General features: G+C 43.7%; 1 protein-coding gene across 3 annotated transcripts in view; it reads left to right on the top strand.

Annotated features, from left to right (window-relative positions):
• Nucleotides 1-15,285, top strand: part of TRAF3IP2 (TRAF3 interacting protein 2) — a 43,712-nt gene extending 28,427 nt beyond the window's left edge. For 2 of the 3 annotated variants that reach the window (XM_037520241.2, XM_037520242.2), the window contains exons 4-9: nt 710-888; nt 3,162-3,250; nt 7,111-7,179; nt 8,230-8,346; nt 12,222-12,296; nt 14,696-15,285. In XM_037520241.2, the coding sequence (XP_037376138.1) occupies nt 710-888; nt 3,162-3,250; nt 7,111-7,179; nt 8,230-8,346; nt 12,222-12,296; nt 14,696-14,842 (676 nt within the window). In that variant the 3' untranslated portion in view covers nt 14,843-15,285. Of the gene's footprint in view, nt 1-709; nt 889-3,161; nt 3,251-4,017; nt 4,226-7,110; nt 7,180-8,229; nt 8,347-12,221; nt 12,297-14,695 lie in introns of those variants that run through there. The other variant, XM_037520243.2, reaches the window with a different exon arrangement.
• Nucleotides 15,286-22,862: the final 7,577 nt, after the last annotated feature.

The following is a 22,862-nucleotide window of genomic DNA, read 5'->3' as shown; positions in this document are numbered from 1 at the left end:
TATTCAAATGCCCCACCGGCACGGCCTAGTTGATGGCAGTTGTAATGTGAATATTATTCACAAAGTGATTTATATATATTTTTTAAATATTTATTTATGCATACAAGAGCTGGGGTGTAGACTAGAAGTGCAGGGGGTGAGAGGATTCACCAGAAACAGAGTAGAGAGCAGAACAGCCGGATTGACTGAAAGACACTGCTGAAGGGACCAGCAGGTGAGACAGGAGAGGTCTGCTGTGCCATGTGGGTCAACTCCCTGGCTGGGGATACTTGTGCTGCAGAGGCTGCAGATAGCTTTATAGTGCTGCATCTTAACCCCTTGCGCCGCCAGGGAGGCCCCTGATTGATATTTTAATAGGAAGGACTCATAGTATGCTGGGGTCTACTTTAACACTAGTCTTGTCTATTACCCATTCATTTTGTGGGTGACCCTGCACATGTGCTTTATCTTCCTAATTAGATAGTCCTGGAAAGAAGAAATCAACTCCTGTTTCCCTCTTTCAACTTTTAACACAGGCCCTTACACATGGATGAATTGCTTTTTGACTGAACTTTTTGGAGCAACCCTCCTGCCTCTGCCTCAGAAAAAAATGGTGACAGAGGAGAGAGGTAGCTCAGTGCTCTCTCCCCATAGTTCTGAAAGCCTTTCTGTCCCTCAAGGTTTGCCTTTGTAAAAAAATGACAATTCACTGTTATATATTTGTTTGCAGGGACCAGCTGCATAACCAGCCACCTAATAGAGCTGGAGCTCCTGAGGAGTCCTTCGAGTGTCCTGCAGAATTGAGGCAACAGGGTCCTCAGGCTCTGTCTGCAGCAGCTATTCCTCGACCCCCAAGTAACCCTCCAGCCAGAGGAACTCTGAAAACAAGCAATTTGCCAGAGGAATTGCGTGAGTTGTTTGCAATGTTGTTCTTTCCTTCTCATCAGGTCTTATATTTTAAGAACACTTGATGATATCCATGAAGTTGGATAGTTCTCATATACACCATGAAATGAAATCTACTTTTTTGCCTTTTGCTGAAAAAGTAGCCAGCATTTTGCATGAATGTTTTTAGTGATTTTGATATTATCGGCAATACTCACAAGGTGCTTACTCCTAGATTTTCATAATAGATACTCCAACAACAAATAACTTTTCTAAATGTTCTCTTGAGTGGACTTGTCCCTGGATAAATTGATTGGCTGTCCAAGTGGTGTTGGTCAGGGATGCAATGTCTCATCATAAATTAGCAGCAGCCATCAAGAATAAGGTCATTTCCTGTAGGAGTGAGCAAGCAATCTTGTTTGGAAAAAGTGGTCTCACATTCTCCAAACTACTTTACAACCAAATGCAAATTAAGGCTTTTATTTAAAGAAACATTTGACTTCATGTCAGGTGATGACTCTTTTTTCCATATTTTGCAACCAGAACCGGACATGTTGAAATATCACCAGAATGTTCTCATATTAAGATCAGTCAGGACAGTAAGTTCCAGAAATCTTAAGAAACCAGCCACTACTTGTGAATGAGTTACATTCTGTTATGCTTGCTAGAGAAGCACAAGTGATTCTAACAAGCCCTTTCCAAGACTGTCTACTTCTTTTGAGCCAAAATTGAATATGTTAATTCTTCAATATGTTAATTCCTATTGGGGGATCTATACTCTTTATTCATTTAGGATCTGAATGATTTCTGTGACAATGATCCAGTGTTATTTTTCATTCAAAGAAATTTTTCAAATCTTCTTAAAATCCTATAGATTTTCATTCTGAGAACTGCCCTGCAAAAGATATAATCCTACTGTTGGTCTACAGATCATATTTATTCTACCAAAATCTATAAAGGGAGTTCCAACATTCTTGCATAAGAGTTGACTGAGAAGAAAATTGAGTCTCATAAAATAACCAGCTGCTTAAATGAATCCATATGGTCATTGTACACAATTTAGAGGTATATTTCAAGAAACAAGAATATAGGTAGCTATAGACTGACATATTTTCTTTCTTTTTTTATTTTTTAAAGATTTATTTTTATTTATATAAGAACTGGGGTGCAGGCCAGAGGTGCGAGGGCTGAGAGGATTCACCAGAAACAAAGTGGGGAGCAGAACAGGCAGATCTACTGAAATATACTGCTGAGGGGAGCAGCGGGTGAAACACGAGAGGTCTGCTGCGCCATGTGGGTTAGCTCCTGGTCAGGGATCGAACTCAAGCCGAAGTGGCTGGTAATAGCTTGATAGCATGCCACCCCTTTGCCACCAGGGAGGTCCCCCAACACATATTTTCTCTCCAAATCCCTTTCTTCTCTACCCTCTGCTCCAGAGGCCTCCTGAGATTTAGCCCATCCACTCTAGACTAAAGTCAAACACACAGAGATTATTTATCTCTCACGTGAATATACTAGCCAGATCATTTCCCCAAGCCAGAGGCTCTCATCCTGACTGGGTAAGTTTCTGGGCATAATGCAGGTCAGCTGGTCTACACTGGCCCAGGGAGGACAGTGACACTGGGCTGCCTAGGGGTGGTACTCTCCCTCAAACTGCCAACATTCTTACTGACATTCCTGAGCTTTGCCTTAATCTACTCCAACTTTTTCACCTCTCCCCACCAATGAATGGATGTAGGGGATGGAGGGGATGTGGAACAGGGGGGTGAGGGACCACTTTCTCCCTACCCCCTCACTTGTCTTGTCAAGAATTCAGGCAGCAAAGAGTTGAATGAGATCAAAAGAGGACGCTGCTGAGTGGCCCTTCAGCAAGGCCCAGCTTCTTGGCCTGCGTGAGACTATTCCCTGGGCGCAGTGCCAAGTGTCTCTAAGAAACCATGCGGTGACCTGATCTTAAGAACCCACAGGTTCTGTGTGATGGATTTTTTTTGTTAACACATCATGTGGTTTTTCAGAAGACCTCCTCAGCCTGTCTCAGTCTGCCATCTCTTTGCTCTGTGCCTCTTCCCTCCATGTACCCTGAGCAGTCTGGGCTCACACCCTGCCCCCCTGGCCTGCCGATCTCAGTCCTGAGCACAGCCATGCACACTGCTGCAGCATAAACCAGAGATCAGCCACATCCTGAGGATTCCCTTTATTATTCAAGAAGGACAAAAGGTGTTTCGTACAATTTTCAAGTGTTGTTGAAAACAGAATAATTTGACTGGTTTCTAATAAATGTGAAAAATCTCTTTTAGGGAAAGTCTTTATCACTTATTCTATGGACACAGCCATGGAGGTGGTGAAATTCGTGAACTTTTTGTTGGTAAATGGCTTCCAAACTGCAGTAAGTATTTTATCTAAAGAGAAAACTGAGTAATTAAAGTGAGAACAATGAAAAGAAAAGCAAAAGGAGAAAAAATATAAATGACTCTTGATGTTCTAAACTATATTTTTTGATTTATTTGATTCAGAACTGTTTATGGATATAGGTCATTATTTTCTAGATTTTAAACTATCCAGTTTCCAGCTTTCCCTACCTCCCCTGACATGCTTTTGTTGTTGTTGTTTTTAAAGATTTTTATTTTATTTATTTATACAAGCACTGGGTACAGTCAGAAGCACGGGAGGGTGCAAGAATTCACCAGAGCTAGAGGGAGAGCAGAGCAGGCAGACTGAAGAAACACAATGCTGAGGGGAGCAACAGGCAGCAGGAGAGGTCTGCTTGCCATGTTGGACCCTCGCCAGTGGCCGGGGATCGAACCGGCGCTGTAGAGGCTGCGGGCAGCTTCACAGCCCTGCGCTCAACCGCTGTGCCACCAGGGGAGGCCCACCCCTGACATGCTTTTTAAGTGATGCCAAGTACCCCTGAAGAGCCAGAACATCGTTAATGCCGACTACATAAGCTGCTGGCCCAGGACCTGCAGGACACGACAGCCTCTTGCTGCACTTTGTACTTTGTACTTTTGCACCAACCATGCCTGCTCGGCTTGTTCTTACTGCATTGCAAAAAACTGCAGATTTCACCAGGTCACCTACTTCTTTTACAAGGTCCCTTTACTCTGCCCTGTGTTGTGAGGTTTGGAGTAAAAGCCCTAGGGCCAGGCACCACTGCCATTCCATACCTGATGCAGCAGTGATGCTTCTGGGCATTGTGTTCTGGTTCCAGAACCATGACCAGGTTCTCAGCCCATCCAGTGTAGTTCTAGAATAGACTTAACCCAGTCCTACTGTTCACTGTGACCTTGGCCCAAGAAATCTCAGGAATCACATACTCCTCAACCCTCCTGCAGTGCTTTGAAACAACACAGCTTAAGGCCATGTAAGTTCTTCAGGATACATACAATACCACAAGAGGCTGCTTGGAGGACTGGCTTTCCTTAAACCTTGAGATCACTTTTTTCCCTTCCCAGAGGCCTCCTTGGGCTATTCAGTGATAGTGATTCTAGAGAGGACATGAATTAAGGGAAATATCTCTGAATAGAAGTGTGGAAGGATAACAAAGGAATACTTAATAACTAAATATCAATTTAAAATGGTTAGCATTATTTAACAGCTTTTCTCTTAATTTTTCTTATTCTATAATACTTAAAATAGGAACACCTGAAAGTTTAAAAAAAGAATACTACTTACACAATTCAACTTCATTTCTCTATAGAGACCAATACGCAATTTCTTATTGCTGGAATAAGAAAGCACTGAGGCAACCATGACTTAAATCAAATTATAAGACATGGAGGCCACATTTCATCACATTTCAGATAAGATGTTGCTTTTGCTCACCTCCGTATAAATGTACTGAGGAAGAAGTCAGGTTTTTGTGGCCTTAGGAATCAGCGGCTGCTTAAGTTAAGGAAAGTCTAAAAACAGGACAAATTTTAAAGCTCCAGGTAGATTTTTAGGGAATCCACAGGGAAGAGTACAATTATCCCAGGACTAGCAAATGTAGGGAGTTGCAACTTCACTCTCAGATCTAGAGAACAAGAGAGGCGTGTCCTCCCTGAAGAGGGCAACCTGCTTCATTAGGTTACCATGAAGTACTTTAGGTTGGGAAGCTTAAGCAACAGCAATTTCCTTCCTTCCAGTTTTGGAGGCTAAAAGTAAGATCAAGGCTTCACAGGGTTAGTTTCATTCTGATGTCTCTGTCCTTGGCCTCTGTCTGCCTTAGCTTTCCTCTGTGTTTCCTAATCTTTCTCTTTATTTATTTATTTTTTTTATTTATGCATATAAGAACTGGGGTTAAGCTAGAGGTGCAGGGAGTGAGAGGACTTACCAGAGACAGAGTGGGGAGCAGAATAGGTGGATCTACTGAAATACACTGCTGAGGGGAACAGCAGGCGAAACAGGAGATGTCTGCCGCTCCATGTGGGTTAGCTTCCTGGCGGGGGATCAAACTTATGCCTCAGTGGCTGACAATAGCTTGATAGCACTGAGAATTTAACCCTGTGCCACAAGGAAGTTCTTGTTTTCTAATCTTTCATAAGGACACCTGTCATATGGATGAGGGCACACACATAGGCCATCAGACATTTTCAAATAAGAATTGTCCAAATCAAAAGGACAGCCATTCCATTTTTGATGTTCTACCAGTAAAGAAATTTATTCCTGGTGGGTGTTTAGTACTGTATATGTTTGACAGTTTGGTGTGGACAAGGCATGATTTCACTCTATAGGAAGCTTAAGACCAATTAGAAGAAATGAGGCAGACATAAAAGAGAAACTGAGCAAATGAGAGAATGTCATAATAATGTATAGTCTTTTACCACTAATGGTTACAATAGGGTAGAGTTAGCCGAGGTGAGGAGGAGGAAGTCAGCCTCCCAGAAGAGTCACAGAGCAGAAGGACTTGCATTGTACTTTTAGGGTGCAGGGGACACCAATGTAGGGGAGTAAAGTAGACAGGGCATGTAGGGGAAAGAGGGGTAGGGTTGAATAATGGGTGGCATTGAAAGCTTACTAAATGGCCAGGATTTGCTTTGATTAGCCCTAAATGGGGGAGTGACATTTAGGGCAATTGATCTGGGAGCAGTGTGGGCTGAATCAAATAACTCCTGCTCAAGGATACTCTCCTAGAATCACTCTTTCCAATATAGAATCCTTTTTCGAATCGAGAGCACCTTGTATACACACACACACACACACCCCTACCTCACTGCCTGCAGGACAAATCTGAGCCCAAGAAAAGCCCTTTTTTCTTTTAATAAGAATTTTTTATTTATTTATTTTTTAAAGATTTATTTATTTATTCACACAAATAAATAAATACAGTCAGAAGCACGGGAGGGTGAGAGAATTCACCAGAGCCAGAGCAGAGAGCAGAACAGGCAGACTGACGAAGTACACTGCTGAGGGGAGCAGAGGGCGGCAGGAGAGGTCTGCACGCCATGTGGGACCCTCGCTGGCGGCCAGGGATAGAACCAGTGCTGCTGAGGCTGCGCGCAACTTTGCAGCCCAGCGCTCAACCACTGCGCCACCAGGGGAGGCCCCCAAGAAAAGCCTTTTTATTTAACCTCCTGCAAAATGAGAAATAACTGTTTTTTTCCTCCACTTTGAATACTCCTTCAAAGACTTGATTTTTCATATCAGTCTTTTTGAGGCTAAAATGTTGTACTTCTTGACTCATCATAAACCTTCTCCCCACCATCCAGTAATTTTTTCTGTGACTATTCCTTGAATCAGCTCCAAGTTTCATACAATCCTTTTAAACATATAGATTGAAACTGGACATAATACCATAATAAACATCTGGCTAACACAAGTAAAATACCACAATTGTATCTCAGTACTTGCATGCCTAGCCATTAAAATGTTCCAGAATCATGTTTGTCTTTCAAATTGTAGATATAGATGGATATAGAAGTAGGTAGAGATATATGACATGTATATTGCTGACTTAAATCCCACATGGTGGTCTGCTATGTGTCTTGGATTTTAAAAACCTAATTATTATGTAGCCAAAGGTATATTTTGATGTGTGCCACTGTATGTATCCTAATTATAGATATAAAATACTTAAATGCCTACTAATGTTACAATAGGGGACATTTTAAGAAAATTGTTTTTTGTTTTTAGACTTAACTTGGTCCTCCCTGCAAAAAGCCTTAGTAACTTTTCTGTTTTAATGTATAGTCTCCTGTGTTTTTCATTTGCTCTGCATCTCAAGAAAGCATTTCACTTAAAGTCACCTCCTGCATCTTTTTCTTATAGATTGACTTATTTGAGGATAGAATCCGAGGCATTGATATCATTAAATGGATGGAACGCTACCTTAGGGATGTAAGTACATTCCAAAATTCTGAGCCTGTTTTCTGCTGAGAAAGACAATTAGCCTGTGAAGTTATTTTCTGAAAGAAGCACGGTGTACCCACCACGTCCAAAGCTGAGAAAATCCCAACAAAGCCTCCCTTGTTGGCAGCTGTGCAAAGATTTAGAAAGGAAGGATGGGGTCGCCCTCCTGGACATGCACAGGCAGGAAATAACAGTCAAACCAGACACAGGTGGTTGATAACAATCAGAGCAAACAATTTTTTGACTAGAATAGGAAAGGAGGAAATGAAGGGAGGGAGCGGCAGATTTCAATTTAATCTGATTCCACCACAAGTGTTTTGTAGGATAGGGCTGAAAAGCTTTCTCGGGGTGGCCTCACACCACCCCACCCCCGACACCCCCTCACAGCCCTGTGATTTGTTTTCCACGCACTAAATCTACACCGGCCACTGGGACACTTTGCGCCTTAACAAGATAGAAATTGATCGCTACCAGTGTGTCCCAGGCAGCCGCCTGGGCGCTTCTTCAGGAGGGAGCAGTGGGGGCTAGTGTCTCGGCAAGCTGGGTTTGCAGCTTTTCCTTTTGTCTGCAGCCTGATGTTTGCTTTATGCTGAAGGGTCTGTTCCTCCTGACTGTGCTGACGCTTACAGGCAGCACGCAGGGCCTTGAGAGCTCAGTAACTGACAGCTTAGATCCAACTGCAGGAAGGCGGGGGTTTATCATCACTGGTGTTGCATGGCCTTTTTGCCCTGATGCAGAATCACTTAGTGACTCCGGCTTTCATTAGACGTTTATTAGTAATGGTTGTGGGAAAATGGTAGGCAAAACCGCATCCATTTAGCAGAGTTCCTGTTGGAGCCATTTGCTCTGCGTGTTTGAAGGGAGACAGAGCGGAGACAGGAGCTGCCTGCGTGGGGGCAGTGCCTCTCCCCGCCCCCCACCTCCATCCTCTGCATGTCAGAGAAGGCTTACAGTCCTGCTGGCCAGTTTCCAACAGCCTTTACCAAATGGACTACACTTCACACTTCCCTAAACATGCTTTCTCCCTCTCATTAACAGAAGACAGTGATGATAATCGTAGCAATCAGTCCCAAATACAAACAGGATGTGGAGGGCGCTGAGTCGCAGCTGGACGAGGATGAGCACGGCTTACATACTAAGTACATTCATCGAATGGTGAGTGGTGAGGGAAACCCAGAACCCGACAGCCCCACGGAGGTGGGCTCTTTCTTTAGTGAGGCCCTGTCCTTCACTGGAGACCAATGAAAGGCAGCGTGTTGATGGGTGAAGAACCCCAGGTTCCAGAGGAGATGTTGGTTCTGGTTCCTTTTACCTTCGGGACCTTATCTCTGGGACTCAGTGTTCCTATCAGTAACAAAAGGAGAATAATCTGTGATCTCTGAAGTTCAAATTCTGGAAAGCAGTGCTCAGCTGGCTTGGTTGTTTATCATTGATAGTGGAGTCATGGGAGGGATGGGAGAAGTGGCTGTCAGGAGAGCACGCTCTTGCTTCTGGGTCATGTTGCATCTCCTGCTCTCAGAGAAGCAGACTGGCCTGGTATAAGGGACACATGCTATTATGTCAGTTAGACTGGATTCAAATTCGGCTTCCTCATGTGCACGTGTGACTATAAGCCAGCTGCTTATACCTCCTTGTGCCTCTTCATAAAATGGGTCACTGATACTACATTGTTGTGAAGATCAAATGAAATAATACTGTGAAGGATGTGGCACACATCAGATGCTCAGATGAGGGAAGGAACTGCTCCTAGCTCATGATAGATAAGCGACATTCTGCTCTCACAACTGAACTCTGGGGCCCGGTCAAGGTAAATCCAGTGGGAGAAATGTATTGGATATTAGACTTGCTCAGCCTCTGCTAGAACATTCTGAGTGAAAATATCCCCCATATTTGGGCCTGGCTGTTTAATGGTCTAACAAATTTCCTGCTTCTGTGACTGTAGTGATGCTGTAGAGACCATTCCTGCTTGACCAGGATGCTAGGCTGCAGTTGTGACTTTTAGGCTCTCCTGGAGTGTGTCCATATATGTGCTGGGGACAAAGATGGCTCTGGACCTCCCACCCAATTCAACCAGAGTTGGTGTACCTTTTTTAGATTTGTTTGATTAACAAGGATTCTGAGATTTTTTTTTTAAATCTTGAAAAAATTGCTTGTCTCCATCTCACCTCTGAAATTCAATGAGGGGTAGGAAGGAACCTAAAATGGGGATAAAATCTCACTGACCAGGCCTCCCTGGGGTTAAGCACAGCACTCTGAAGCTATCTGCAGCCTCTGCAGCACGAGTTCAATCCCCAGCTGGTCAGGGACAACTCACATGGCGCAGCAGACCTCTCCTGACTCGCCCGCTGCTCCCCTCAGCAGTGTATTTCAGTTAATCTGCCTGTTCTGTGCCCCACTCTGTCTCTGGTGAATCCTCTTACCCCCCACACCTCTGGCCTGTACCCCAGTTCTTGTATGCATAAATAAGTAAATCTTTTTTAAAAAATCTCACTAACCAAAACAGGAAGATGGGCAGGAAGCAGTAGTGGCCCAAATGAAATAAGTAAGCACCACAGGCAGGAGGCAGGAGGCAGTCGGGCAGTGAAGGGCTATGCAGCTTTACCTCAGAGGAAGGCCAACTGCAATCAAAGTATGTCCTGTGGCTCAAAGGAGCACAGGACAAAGGCAGGGTGGGTGGGGGTCCCTCATCTGGCCTTTAAGGATGTCTAGCTCCTCTTTTGCCAATCGCCAACTGCTTATTTGAGCTCAGAATCAACACAAAGTAAAAGCTGAGGCAAGGGTAGTAAGGACAAAGGATAAGGAAATAAATTTCCCCCATTCCATTCTCACCCAGTCTAACAGCCCATGGGCAGGGACCAGAAAAGTTACCATTTCTGCCCAGAAAGGTCATGGTCAGTTGGCTCTGGGTGCTCCAATCCCTTGACTGACTGCTGCATGTCTACATGGCCCCAAAGCACCCCATGTCCTGTCCACATCTCTAGGAACCTGCCTGTCCTGGGAGCTGACAGCTGGTGTGTGGGAAGGGCTCCAGGTCCCCACAGTTCTGAGGAAACCTGCCCAAGCTCTGCTAGTGTGTGGCAATACTAGGCAGCCATTTATACTGCTCCACCTCAGAGCTGTGAATGTGTCTGGCTGTGAACCAGATGGTCCCCAAACTCAGTCTCTTCACTCAAAGTCTTGGGCCTTTCCTTATCATTGAAGGGGGTTTAAGAGGCCAGATAAAGAAGTGCCTTCCTGAATACCTGGCTGACTTCCTGATCCCCTCGAGGCAGGAGAAAATTCCAGGAGAGAGGGCATAAAAGGAACCTAAGAGTAACTATATCATAGAGCCAATGGCTTCCCAGAAAGCCAATATCTGCAAATATGAGAAAATTAAAATGCTTTCTTGATGACTGGGTAGCCTAGTGGGTAAGCAAAGTATCATAATAGGTGATATCCAAGAAGTTACAAACTAAATTCAGTCCTTTACTGTTAATTTAAAAACCCCATGTTGCTTCCCCTCATGTGTTTATGGTGTGGTTAGTGCTTTCAGTTGCATAGCGCTTGGGTCATCTTAAAATATGCTTTTGATATTGTCTTTTGATTTTTAAAGGTGGATGGTTTTGAGGAAACTTCTTCTGAAGGATTTGTGTGTTGTAATTGTGTGTAGGTATGAATGTGTAAGCATGTTATGAGGGGGTTTCTGTGGTGAGTTCAATAATCAGTCATCACTTCTGTCGCTTTTCTGTTCTGTTTTTATTCTCATACATGAAGAAACCCTCTCAGTTATAAAAATCAATTGGGGGCCTCCCCGGTGGCGCAGTGGGTTGAGCACAGAGTTGTGAAGCCATCCACAGCATCTGCAGCGTGGGTTCGATTCCCAGCCAGCCAGGGAGATTCCCACATGGTGTGGCAGACCTCTCCTGTCGCACCCACAGCTCCCCTCAGCAGTGTATTTCGGTCATCTGCCTGTTCTACTCCCCACTCTGTCTCTGGTGAATCCTCTCACCCTCCTGTGCCTCTGGCCTGTACCCCAGCTCTTGTATAAAAATAAATAAATCTTTTAAAAAAATCAATTGGAAGATTAAATAGTTGGGAACACATAATTTCTCATCTCCTTGTCATCAGATGACTGAACACTTGTGCTAGTCACAAGATTTGGAAGATTCTAACCCCATCATATTGATAATTCTGGTTTTGATAGTGTTCTTGGCAGCTAAATATTTGGGGGCCACTGCCTTGTCAGAGCAAATTGGAACTGGTGAGAGGAACGTAACACTTGGCAAACAGAGCTCTTTACCACAGCCTTTTCTCCACTCCCTTCTAAGCCATCCTGTGTTCTAGCTGCAGGGGTGGGCTAGCTGGTCCCAATTACACCAACATATGCCAGCACCTCCAGATGTTCGCTTATGCTGTTTCCTTGGAGAATATACTTACTCTCTCCTCCAATTTTTCCTGATTGACCAAAGGACTCCACCCTTGTAACTGACTTTCAAACCACTACTATAGAATGGATGGCCCCATTGTGAGCTTCCACAGCAGCTTGTCTATACTTTTCACATTGTACTGTGGTCGGCAATTTACCTTTCTGCCTGCTCATTAAACTGCTGGCCTTGTGAGAATGGGATTTGTATCTGCAGTATTCTGGTATACTGGTTCTCAAAAAAAAATTCCTGACTTGTAGCATTTGCCCATTTCCATGGTATAAATGCTCTCACCAGGGCCAATTTCAGGCTGCCAGTGTGAATTCACTGAACACAGAATTGGGAAGAGATACAGCTAGCTTTTGCAAGCTGATGGGAGCCAGCTCAGCACACCCTGGAAGGTATCCCAATCCTTGAAACTCTAAGTCTACACACAGCGTGACTTAATAGGCTTCAATAAATGGTTGACAAGTAAGTGAAGAGTATAGACGTGTAATGAGGAGAGCTTAAAATTATAAGTGTGTGGCACTCAAATAAGGAAATTGGACTAAAAATACTGTGTGGGCTTGCACGTGTGCGTGTTAGCTCCTCATCCTCATTCTTGAAATTAAATTTGTTCTGTTCCAGATGCAGATTGAGTTCATAAAACAAGGAAGCATGAATTTCAGATTCATTCCTGTGCTCTTCCCAAACGCTAAGAAGGTAAACAAAATAAAAAAAAAAAAAAAGCTTTAATCTAAGCTTTGGTGTTTTTGCCATCTGGGATTTTAAGTAGAAAAAGTTGTCAACTCTCTTATCAGTCCGTAGAGATGACAGGGTTACCAGAGAGATCAACAAGTTGTACCACACTGTTCAGCAGCATGAATCATGAAGGGTTTGGAGTGTTATCTGATGGACCATCGCTGCCCTAATTGTTCAAACAGCCATTACACACAAAGGAAGCAGTTTGTGTTCAAACTCATGAGAGAAAAAGAGACTGTTCATCTGATACTCTTATCTCTACATAAGTCAAGATGTGTACCTTATTATTAGGTTTTTTTTTTTTTTTTTTTTGCTAGCTGTTCCACCAAAGTATTTTGTTCCACAAAGTGCAACTCTCAAAGCTGTAGAACACGGCTTAAATCTACAGTTACCAGAGTTAACTTTGCTGTGGTTCCTATGAGGGTTTTTGCATTCAAAGGTATGCCAGCAGGTTGGGGAATGGCGACAAAAACCATATGAAATCATGTGCCAGGCTGGGCAAAGGGAAGCAGTCGTGACAAACAGACCACGCCAAACTCTGACCCAGCTTCACCCTGGAGGATTCTTAGATAACAGGACCCCCAGACTTCTGCCGTAGATGAGGGAGGGTCCTGCCTATGTGGCTGAGACACCTGGGGTCATTTCGTTCACAGCCTGCATGACAGTATGCCTGGCCGTCCCAGGCTCTCATTGCCCTCACTGCACCATCTCCTTACTGGTCTCCCTGTCTCCACCTTGACCCTATACATCCCCTGCTCTGTTATCCAAGAGGAATATCCAAAATACAGATCTCATCCGTCTGTCTTCAGCTTAGACATGTGTAGTTCCCACTGACCGTAACAGCATACCCACCTTTCTTAGCATGAAGTAGGAGGCAACTTAAAAGTGGACTGTGCCCACTTCCTCAGTCTTCTCTCTTATCACCTTTCACAGATACTCTCTGTTCTGGTCCTCCTGGACTGTTTCATGGCACATGTGCCATGTTCTTTTGTATTTCTGTGCCCTTGCACTTCATGTTCCTTCTGCTTGCAATGCTCTTTCCTGACTTGTCCGTCTAGTAAGTTCTTGCTTTTCCTTATATCACCCAATCACTCCAGCCTCTCCTGACCACCCTTGCCCATGCCAATATTTTCTTTTGCCTCTCTTGAGAGCTCTTAATTGTAGTACCTTGAGTAAGTGGTATGTAGTTAAGGGTGGAGATGCCGGGAATAATTGTTTCGAATCACTGGAGCATAGAACTAGAAAAAGAAGACCGACTTTTAGTTGGTTCGATTACTGTTTTTTAAATTGTCTTCGATTGTCTTTGAACAATTCCCCTGTTACTTGTGATCTGGGCAGAGTGCTCTGACCACCTGCCCTATTGGTACAACATTGCCTAGAAAATAACTTCTTTTATAACTTCCTCGAAGCAGTTATTTGGGTGTCCTCAGTGCCCAGCTTGGTGTCTGATTTATAGCAGATGCTGCTTCTGAGCCCATCCTGCAATCCCCAAAGGACCCCATCTACTCAGAAAAAAACTTACAGGATCCTATCTGCACAGCCCCCTTTATGCCTCTCTCTCTGTTCTAGTCACAACAACCTTCTAACTCCTCGAACAGATGAGATAGACCTCCACCATAGGACCTTTGCACTGGTTGTTCCTTCTGCCTGAACCCAGATATCCCCAAAACTCATTCCCTCTGCTCTTTTAGGCCCTGGCTTATTTTCTCAGTAAGACCCTTCCTAACTACCCTATTTAAAACTGTAGGCCTTTTATCCCTGCCTCAGCACTCCTTATCCCCTGTTTTATTTTTTTCTACAGCATGTATCACTATCAAACACACTATACATTTTCCTTAGTCATTATCTACCTTTCCCAATAGAATGAACACTCCATGAGGGCAGTCTGAAGCTGCACCCCTCTGGTCCCTGGCTTACAATTTTGGCCTTTGCCTGACAGCAGGCCTTGTGGGCTCTTTCTACTGCAGGCCTGTGGCTGGAGTAAAAGGATAATGAAGTAGATTAAGTCCAGAGCTTTGGCATGCTTCTTCCAAAGCCACAGGGGAATTCACATCACTCTGCAGGACCTCTGTCCTACCCCTTTTATGTGAGGGTGGTGAAAAGCATGTTGAAATGCAAAGGGCAGGTAGCCTGGGAGACTGACAGAAAATGCTGTACACGTGTGGTTTCCATAATGAGATATACAGCTTGCACCTGAAGCCAAGAGCCTTTCACAGATGAATGTCTTCCCAAAGCTAAACAGCACAACTTGGAAGGAACAGCCCGGGAAGTGAAAGCCATAGAGGTGCGGGAACCGGACATGGGGTCTGGAATCCAGGTTTGTCCCTGATGGCCTTTGTTCCTGTTGCTCTCTCCCACAGGAGCATGTGCCCACTTGGCTTCAGAACACTCACGTCTACAGCTGGCCCAAGAATAAGAAAAACATCCTGCTGCGGCTGCTTCGGGAAGAAGAGTACGTAGCTCCTCCCCGGGGGCCTCTGCCCACCCTTCAGGTGGTGCCCTTGTGACACCTTCCACGCCGGGTCAACGGGGCCCCTTCAGACAAGAACAAAATCCCTGTCTCACCAGCATTCTTGTAGCTGAGGCTGGTTGACAGCATTCATGGTTGTTTGTTCTCAGTCCTTCCCTAAGGGCCCTCTGACCCCAGAAAATCCGTTGTGCAGAGTACACTTCCTTCTGAGATCTAACAGGCCCTGTGTTAGAAATGGAGGATGCCGGGCTTGCTCTGTTTTCCCTGCCTCTGAAACCCTCTGCAGTCTCAACATGTCTGTCTGGACCTCTCAGTGCTTAGCAAGTAGATAATATACGTGATGTTACAATAAATGTAAACCACCATGCATGCTGCCCTCGCTTAAGGTGACTTTTATGAGTTAGCCAGATGCTTTCGTGTACTCATACCAAATGGATTCATGGACAAATAATAAAATGTTTACTTTTTTGTAAGATTGTGTTTCCCTTATCTCAAAGTAGATAGGTATATATTAATTTATAATGGGCAGTTGCTTGCAGGGATATCAATAAAGCTGCTTAGAGATAATATTAGGTAAATGTAACTGACCGCTCTGTATGCAAGGATTAAAGCCAGAGAGCTAAATAATCCTTTGTAATATAATCTTGAAAGCTTTATTCTTGTAGTAAAACATTTTAACAAAACAACGTTGTACAACACCCAACCATAATTATAAAGAGACTGCCTAAATATGTAAGAATATTTATATGATGTATGTAGTAATAGGGGCTATATTATTTAGGTTAGAATTGCAGTTGGGGAGCTCCATGTTCTAGTCTTGTTCTTCCACTAACTGTGTTGCCTTAACCAACTTCTCCCACTTTTCTGAAACTCTAGAGACTGGTTGATAAAATGAATGGACAAAAGTATCTCTAATGATCCTACAAGGTTTACGATCTAGGACCTAAAACTTAAATACTCTTTTGGGGAATGACTGAATTTTCGTAATTGTATCTCTCAGGGGATAAAATTACATTTTCTTAACAGAAACATTTTCTTCTTCTTTATACACCTTCAGTGATACCCTCACACTAATCATTATGTATATGATTATATCACAAAAAGAATGTACTGATATCAAAAAAAGAATGTACTAATATATCCATATATGAAATACATATATATGTATCATTTACATATGGCCAAAGTTAGTAAGCCAATAGAAATATTTGGGGTGTGAGAGCTACTGCTTCCCTTTATTGTCTACCTAACTTCTTAAACAAGTTTCAATTGTAGAATCTGATAGTTCAACACAAGTCACTGTTGGGACCACAAGTACTTATCAACTATTAATAAGAAATTTTGCTAGTGCTAGTGAACTGAAAAAAATACTACTTCCATTTGTACTATCACCTAGATGTCTACTGGGTGAGGTAAATATCTTTGTTTTTAAAAAAATAGGAAAAGAAAAGCTGCTATACCCAAGCACTCATTTGTAAAACTCTGTGACAAGTACCTTCAACTTGGTTGCATTTGAGCCTGGTAGAACTGACTTTTTTGTTTGATGCACTCTAAACACAAACTCTAAGTCTTCTTTCTTTTTATTATCTCTTTTTGGGGTGACACCATCCTTAAGGATTCTATACACAATTGTAAATAACAGGACACTGGCAAATATTTCTCTAAAATGTTTCTGGTTTGCAAAGATTTAATAATGTGATATGTTATCCCTTTTCTCTCTTCAGAGACCTTTTCTGAATACTTAACTACTATTCCTAGGCCAGGTGAATGAGGAAGGAAGATCCCTGGTGATGCACAAAAAAATGTTATAGCAAGTAGCAGTGGTAGACACACACACACACACCACACACACACACCCCCCACACCCCCCCAACCCCTGGCCAAGAGATGAAAGTTTGACCCCTGAAGTTTCTATGAAATCTGATGACCAGGAACACCGCCCTGACACTGAGATTAGCACTAGGTTTATTTAGATATAATCCTGGTTCTCATGCATTCATCAGTAGCTATTTTGGGGGTAGAAGGCAGCTTAGGGCTGACTCAGTAAAAATAACCTCTTCGCCTCAAGAAATTATTCAGACCTAAACTGACTTATGGGTGGGGGTAAGGTATGCAGAATGCAAGATTAGGTTATTGTTTAATACTTAAGGAGTAACAAAATTTTACAGGTAATTTTTAACCTGTGACTGGTGTCTGCCTACTTAGTTAAACTTCTATTTTGTTTCAAGACAACTCAGACATGCCCACAGAGTACCCGAACCATTTCTCAGCTCAGTACTCAGAAAAACTGTTGCTGTTGATACCCTTTTCTCTTTTTTCCCCTATTAAATGATCTATTTAAAGACTGAGTTTTGCTCAGAGTCAGCAAGGGCAGCAAAATCTCCATTTGGAACATCCCTGACCTTGTTTCAGGAAGTTTTGTCAAAAGCGTTTTCTTAACCTCAGCCATATCAACAACCACCTCGTCTGCTTTGCCAAACACCCCTTTGTCACCAGCACCTTTCCCAAGTAGATTGCAAAGCCCTACGATCATTGGGAAATGATCCAGAAAGGCTCTCTGAAAACATAGGATCTTTAGAAGAATCAGCAAGACCTACCTCCTCATGGCAAATGAATGAGAAGGAAGGTTAGTTTATGGACAAAATATCAAAAAGAAGAAATGCCTTTCATCCCAAAGAAATATTTTTCCAGATAACTCTACGAGCCCAGGCACCCAATAATCAACAACAATCAAACTCAGAAAGGAAGCAAGCACCAAAAACAATTCTCAGACCATTTATTTCTGCCATGGAATTATCTGTTCTGGAAGGGATCCTAGAATCAAGGATCTCAGCAGTTTTTTTTCAGGCCTGAGGAAAGTAAACCCTAGAGAAAACACCCTAGGGCTAGAACCCAGCTATCCTGGTTTCCAGTCTGTGGACATTTATTTGGTGAGCTGCAAAGCTTTCAGAGTTTTGATGGTAGACGTGCTTGACAAATGACCCAGGATCTCCCAGAGGTAAACTGAGCCTCGTGAACAGAGAAGGCCTGAGGGAAGATGTACCTCTGTCCTCTGGTGGCTGAAGAATTAAATGATCATGTTGCAACTTGTTCTGTGGGAAGTTCTTTGGGGAATTAATTATTGCTGTGATTATATGGAGTGCGACTTTTCTTGAAGTGGTTTGGCATATTTATTCTATGCTGGAATTATAGGAAACCAAGACGCAATTTAAATGATCTTGACACCTTCCTGAAGTTTATAGACAATACCTGCTACTAGTCAGATCAATTTCTTTTAGTTTTATTGGGCCAGTATCCAAAATAACAATGATGGGAAAGTTTTTAATTTTAAATACTCTGCTATTCACCTTTCCCCCACACATCTGAATCTACAAGAGTGGCTCTCCTTGGAATAAAAATGGCACTTTGGGATATCTGCATAAAGAAGAAATGTATGTGTCACACCAACTCTCCATTTGGTAGGAGAAAGATACCTTTTAGCAGGAGTTCAGTTAATACCACTGGCATTCTGGGATACCTTGTGCCAGAGCAGGATAGCATATTCCTAACTTTGCACTGATTTGTTGCATTTTATATTGGGAAAAGCTTCCAGATAGAATCCATAGGATACTTAGTGGGAGGTGGAAGGCTTTCATAGACCCTAGGCAGGGAGTCACGTGCAGCCAGTTCAACTCAGGGGGCTGCTGCCCCTCCACCTGGTCGCACATTCACTCCCAAATCCTTAGCCTCAAGCCAAGCAGGTGAGAACTGTAAGAGGAACACCCAGCTTAGCATAGTTCAGCTCTAACTTCTCAGGAGCATAGGGTCACACTTACCCTGATGTTTAGGAAGTGATATCTGAGCCTTTGCTAAACAATGGAAGTCTTGGACCAAAGCGCACCTGGGCAGTGACCATGTTTTCGGTCGGCCTGCTCTTTTCCAAAAACGTTCACATGAACAGAGTAATTACAGCCCCAGATCTCCCAGGACTTGTAAACTAAAACCATGAGGGCACACATTTCTTGTCCCTTGCCTGACCTCCCTTTGCTCCCTTCACCAGGAAGGCGCTGATGGTAGACAGCAGCTGGGGAGAGAGGGAGGGAGAGAGCGAGAGGGAACTCATGCCTGATGGATCCCATTAGGCTTAGTGTGCAAAGCAAGTTGAGATGAAGTAGCTGCTCTGGTATGCGTCCAAAACTGCTGTTCTATTTTTAGTCTCTCCCGCGTGCTTCTTAGCCCCGCATTGTACGCCTGGGCACCTGGATCGGCAGCAAAACATGGAACTGAGCCACTCATTTGTAAAACTGGAAGGAAGGAGGCCATTGATGCAGGGCTTGTTTATTGCTGACAGAGAAAGGGGACCTGGAATGTTAATGAGGACGGCTCTCTGAAGCATGCCTTCATGGTTAGCTAGGAGTTCAAAGGAGGAGGCAGGCTCAGTCCTGTGCTGAACAAATGTGAACCGTTGAGCGAGGGAAGGAGAAATCAATTACGCTGTTGCAGGCTTCCATGTCATTGTGTTAGAGTTGTTAGGAAAGGTAAGACAAGGACCAGATCTCAAAAGGAAACAAAGCCACATGGCCTTGAAGTGTAACGAGTTTGCCATGGCAACCGATGGAAATGAGCCTCCCGGGCACCGAGCAGGTGTGTTATCTTACAGAATAAACATACTTCTCTCACTCCCTGGTTTTTATAATAAAACCTGTGTTTGGATTACTTTCCCCACCTCTTTGTTACTGGGAGAAGTTGGCTGTTGCTCAATCAGCCCAAGGCTCTTCTGAGGGAAATGTAATCAGTGTTATCAAAAGGGCTGCTTTTGAAAGGACTGGCACTCAGCTTGGATGCCAGCCTCATCACTGAGCAACAGCTGGGCCACAGGTACCTGTCTGGCTTTGGCCACCTTCCAGGCAATGCCCGCCACAAAAAGGCGCTTATTCATATAGTCACCACAGCTTCCCGGCGAGGCCGGGCTCTGGTGCTGGAAGTGGTCAGGGGCTGCAATCTTCTGAGGGGAGAGAAATGCATTTAGGCAAGGCTGGGACCTGACCAATTTCTGGCATCCTGTGTTATCTGGGATACGGGCCAAGGGTTCCTTGAGTTCAGGGATTAACTGATTCTATCTTCCAGTCGGTTGGTATCTCCAAAGTTCAGTTACTTAAAAACTTGCAGAGAGCTGCTGTTTTCTTGAGCTTTAAATCCCTCTCAGATGGGTTCTGGGGTGGTAAATTATCAAGTCTGAAATGTACACAAAATGTGGAGATTTTATAAAATCCTCCTAAGTCAAAATGAAAAGTTTACTTTTTATTGTTACAGAGCCAAAAATGATGAGAAAGTCGGGGGTCGTGTATTCTTACTGTTCTCACTTTGTGACTTAAAGAAAACTTTTTCCACTCCAGCTTCAAGATGATTTTTAAACCAAGGTGCTCTTCACAATAGATTTCTAGAACACAGACAATGTTAAACTACTTTGTGGTAAAAACAACTGACCTGGGGAGAACTCGTGCAGCCAATCGTGCAGTGGCCCCGGCCAGCAGAGCCTCTTTTCCTCCAGCAAGATGCCCAGCACCATGGCTCCAGCCCCTCTTGTCCAGCACTATCTGCCCAGACAATGCCCTGGCTGTCTTTCACACATCGCTTTGCCTTTGACCCTATTACGAAAAAAATGTCTGCCTGGAGTACTAAGCACTCTGGAGTCAGTGGTGGAACAGGTTTCATGCATTAACCTCCCAGGCAAAAGAGTATCACAAAGTTCAGGTCCTAAACTACAGAAAGAGGTGAGCTTAAGGGGACATTCCAAAGTGGGCTTTCCACGTTCAGGTTTTTAAAATTCAAAATCCTAACGAGGTCTCGGGACGCCATGAAGCAAAAGTCCCTGACACCCCAGAGTGAGAGTTAGGTTCAGCAACCAATCCCCAGCTACTTAACAAATGCTTACTACATGCAATGTACTGTGCTTGACACAGAGATTTGTATTCTCACTCTCTGATTATTTAAAACCTAGTTGGATAGATAGAACATAATGTAAAAAAAAAAAAAAAAAATCAAACCCAAGGCAGAATACAGCAGGCCAGCTGGTCCCTTTTCCCTGACCCGCTCAATGACCCAGGACTAAGCTCACATTTATGTAGTTTCAAGGTCATATCTTCAAAGAAATAGACAACTGGAAATTTGTCCTAGTAGAAGACTGGCTCCCTCCTCCATCCCACATATCCCTTTCAGATTATTATCGTCAAAGTCCTTATAAGTCACCACACAAATGAGATCCAAGATTAGAAGACACAATGTAAGAGATGGGAACAGTATGGAAAAGCACCATGGAGTGTGCATATTAAACCAATAAATGACGATATGGCCCATGGGGCATAGATCAGCCCTCTCTAAAGAGCAGCCTCCAAAGAGGCCAGACAATGTTGCAGGAAGTAGGAATGGTACAAGGATGGGGTTTTTACAATGCAACCTCCACATTTGGGAAGGCAGAAGCCTGGCTGGTGCTGGGATGAGCTGGGAGAGAACAAATGGATTTCTGCACTCTGCTCAGGAGGGGTGGGGGAGATCTGAAGATGAACTTGTCAGCTAAATATTAACAATACCTGAGAAGAAAGCAGGAAATGGTAATTGCTGGAATGGTGTAGTAGGGTAAATGGAAGTGATCAGGTTTTTTCTGCCCTCCTGCCATTAGCAGCTACAATCGACACCTGTGGTCTCACACGCATGCCTGATGGCGGACCTGGAGCATGGTGTGGGCATGCGCAAGTGGGTGCACCTGCGCCAAAAGCCTGATTATATAAGGGCAGCGTCGCAGTGGATGGGAGGGGTATAGGGCTCTGTGGCGGAGTGCAGTGGAGAGCGGTAGAAAGCTTCAGAGATTGGCCAAGAGAAGACAGAGCATATAGAGAGTCACAGGGGGGCCCAAGTTGCTGTCTCCCTGCTGACTTGTTTCCCCTAACTTGTGGGGATGATGCCAAGGGCTCCAAGATTCTCTTACAAGCTCGCTGAACCTATGATGAAGCTACCCCTCCTGGGATGGTTGCAGAACAAATGGGCAAAGAAGCACTCCATGGATACTGGCATTATCCAATTTTCCCAAACAGACCTATGGCAGAAAACACTGACCAGGCTGCGTCTGTGATGGGTCTGAGCACGTTTCTCACCCACACATGCAGTGGAGCTTTGAAATCAGACTCACCTAAGCTTCAGTCCTTGACAAGTTGCGTGACTTTAGACAAGTCACTTTCCTCTAAGTCTCAGCCATAAGATGGGGACGCAGAAGCAACATCCAGGGAATTTGTCAGCATAAGGTAAGAATGATGATATAATGTTTCTAGAACAGTGTCTGGCGTGTAATAATAAGAGTTCTTCCCTGTCTTGCCCTTCTCACTTTTCTACCTCATTAACAATTCCTTATGGGGAATTTTAGTATTACTTCTTTCCAAAAAGTCAAATAGCAAATTCCAACCAAAAAAATTTCATTTTAAAGGTAAGCCTTAACAGAGGTCAACAAAAGTGCTTTTAAGCATAAAACTTCCCTCTAGATTTTTCGAGGAGATAATCAACAGTTTGTTTTCTCAGTGAGGCCTGACAGAGGTCATAGCCACTCAGAACAATCACAGTATCTGGAGACAGGCTTCTTCCCTCTAATATCTCACTAAGGAGCAAAACTCCCAGCTGCAGTGGTTAAAGGTGTTACACATCTAACTTGGCAATGATGTTTGACTATAAAGGAAACTAACTTTAGAGATTCACAACGGGGCCTCAAAAATAGGATAATGGATTTGAAAGTATTTTGAAAAGTAATTTGAAAGGCAGTATTGTGTTCATATTATAGCTTTTATTAAAAAGGAAAATTTGAATTCAAGGTGGGAAAACTGCCATGCTCTCCTCCAACTCTGCTTTTCAAAAAAAGGAGGTATCATTGTCATCTCCAACACAGCCAGCGCTAATCTACCTAGCAGAGGAGGAAAACCGGGGAGGGTTGGTTAAACAAACACTCAAATTGAGAGTTACTGCATGGATGAGTGATTCTCAAACCTCTTTTTTTCACAAAAGGAAAAAAGTTCTTAAGAAACTTCTCCCGTGTT

Source organism: Talpa occidentalis, unplaced genomic scaffold, assembly GCF_014898055.3.
Source record: "Talpa occidentalis isolate TD23 unplaced genomic scaffold, MPIMG_talOcc4v2.1 talOcc4.2, whole genome shotgun sequence".
Taxonomy (NCBI): domain Eukaryota; kingdom Metazoa; phylum Chordata; class Mammalia; order Eulipotyphla; family Talpidae; genus Talpa; species Talpa occidentalis.
The sequence above is the reverse complement of the archived record's forward strand: the minus strand, read 5'-3'. Positions and strand labels throughout refer to the sequence as shown.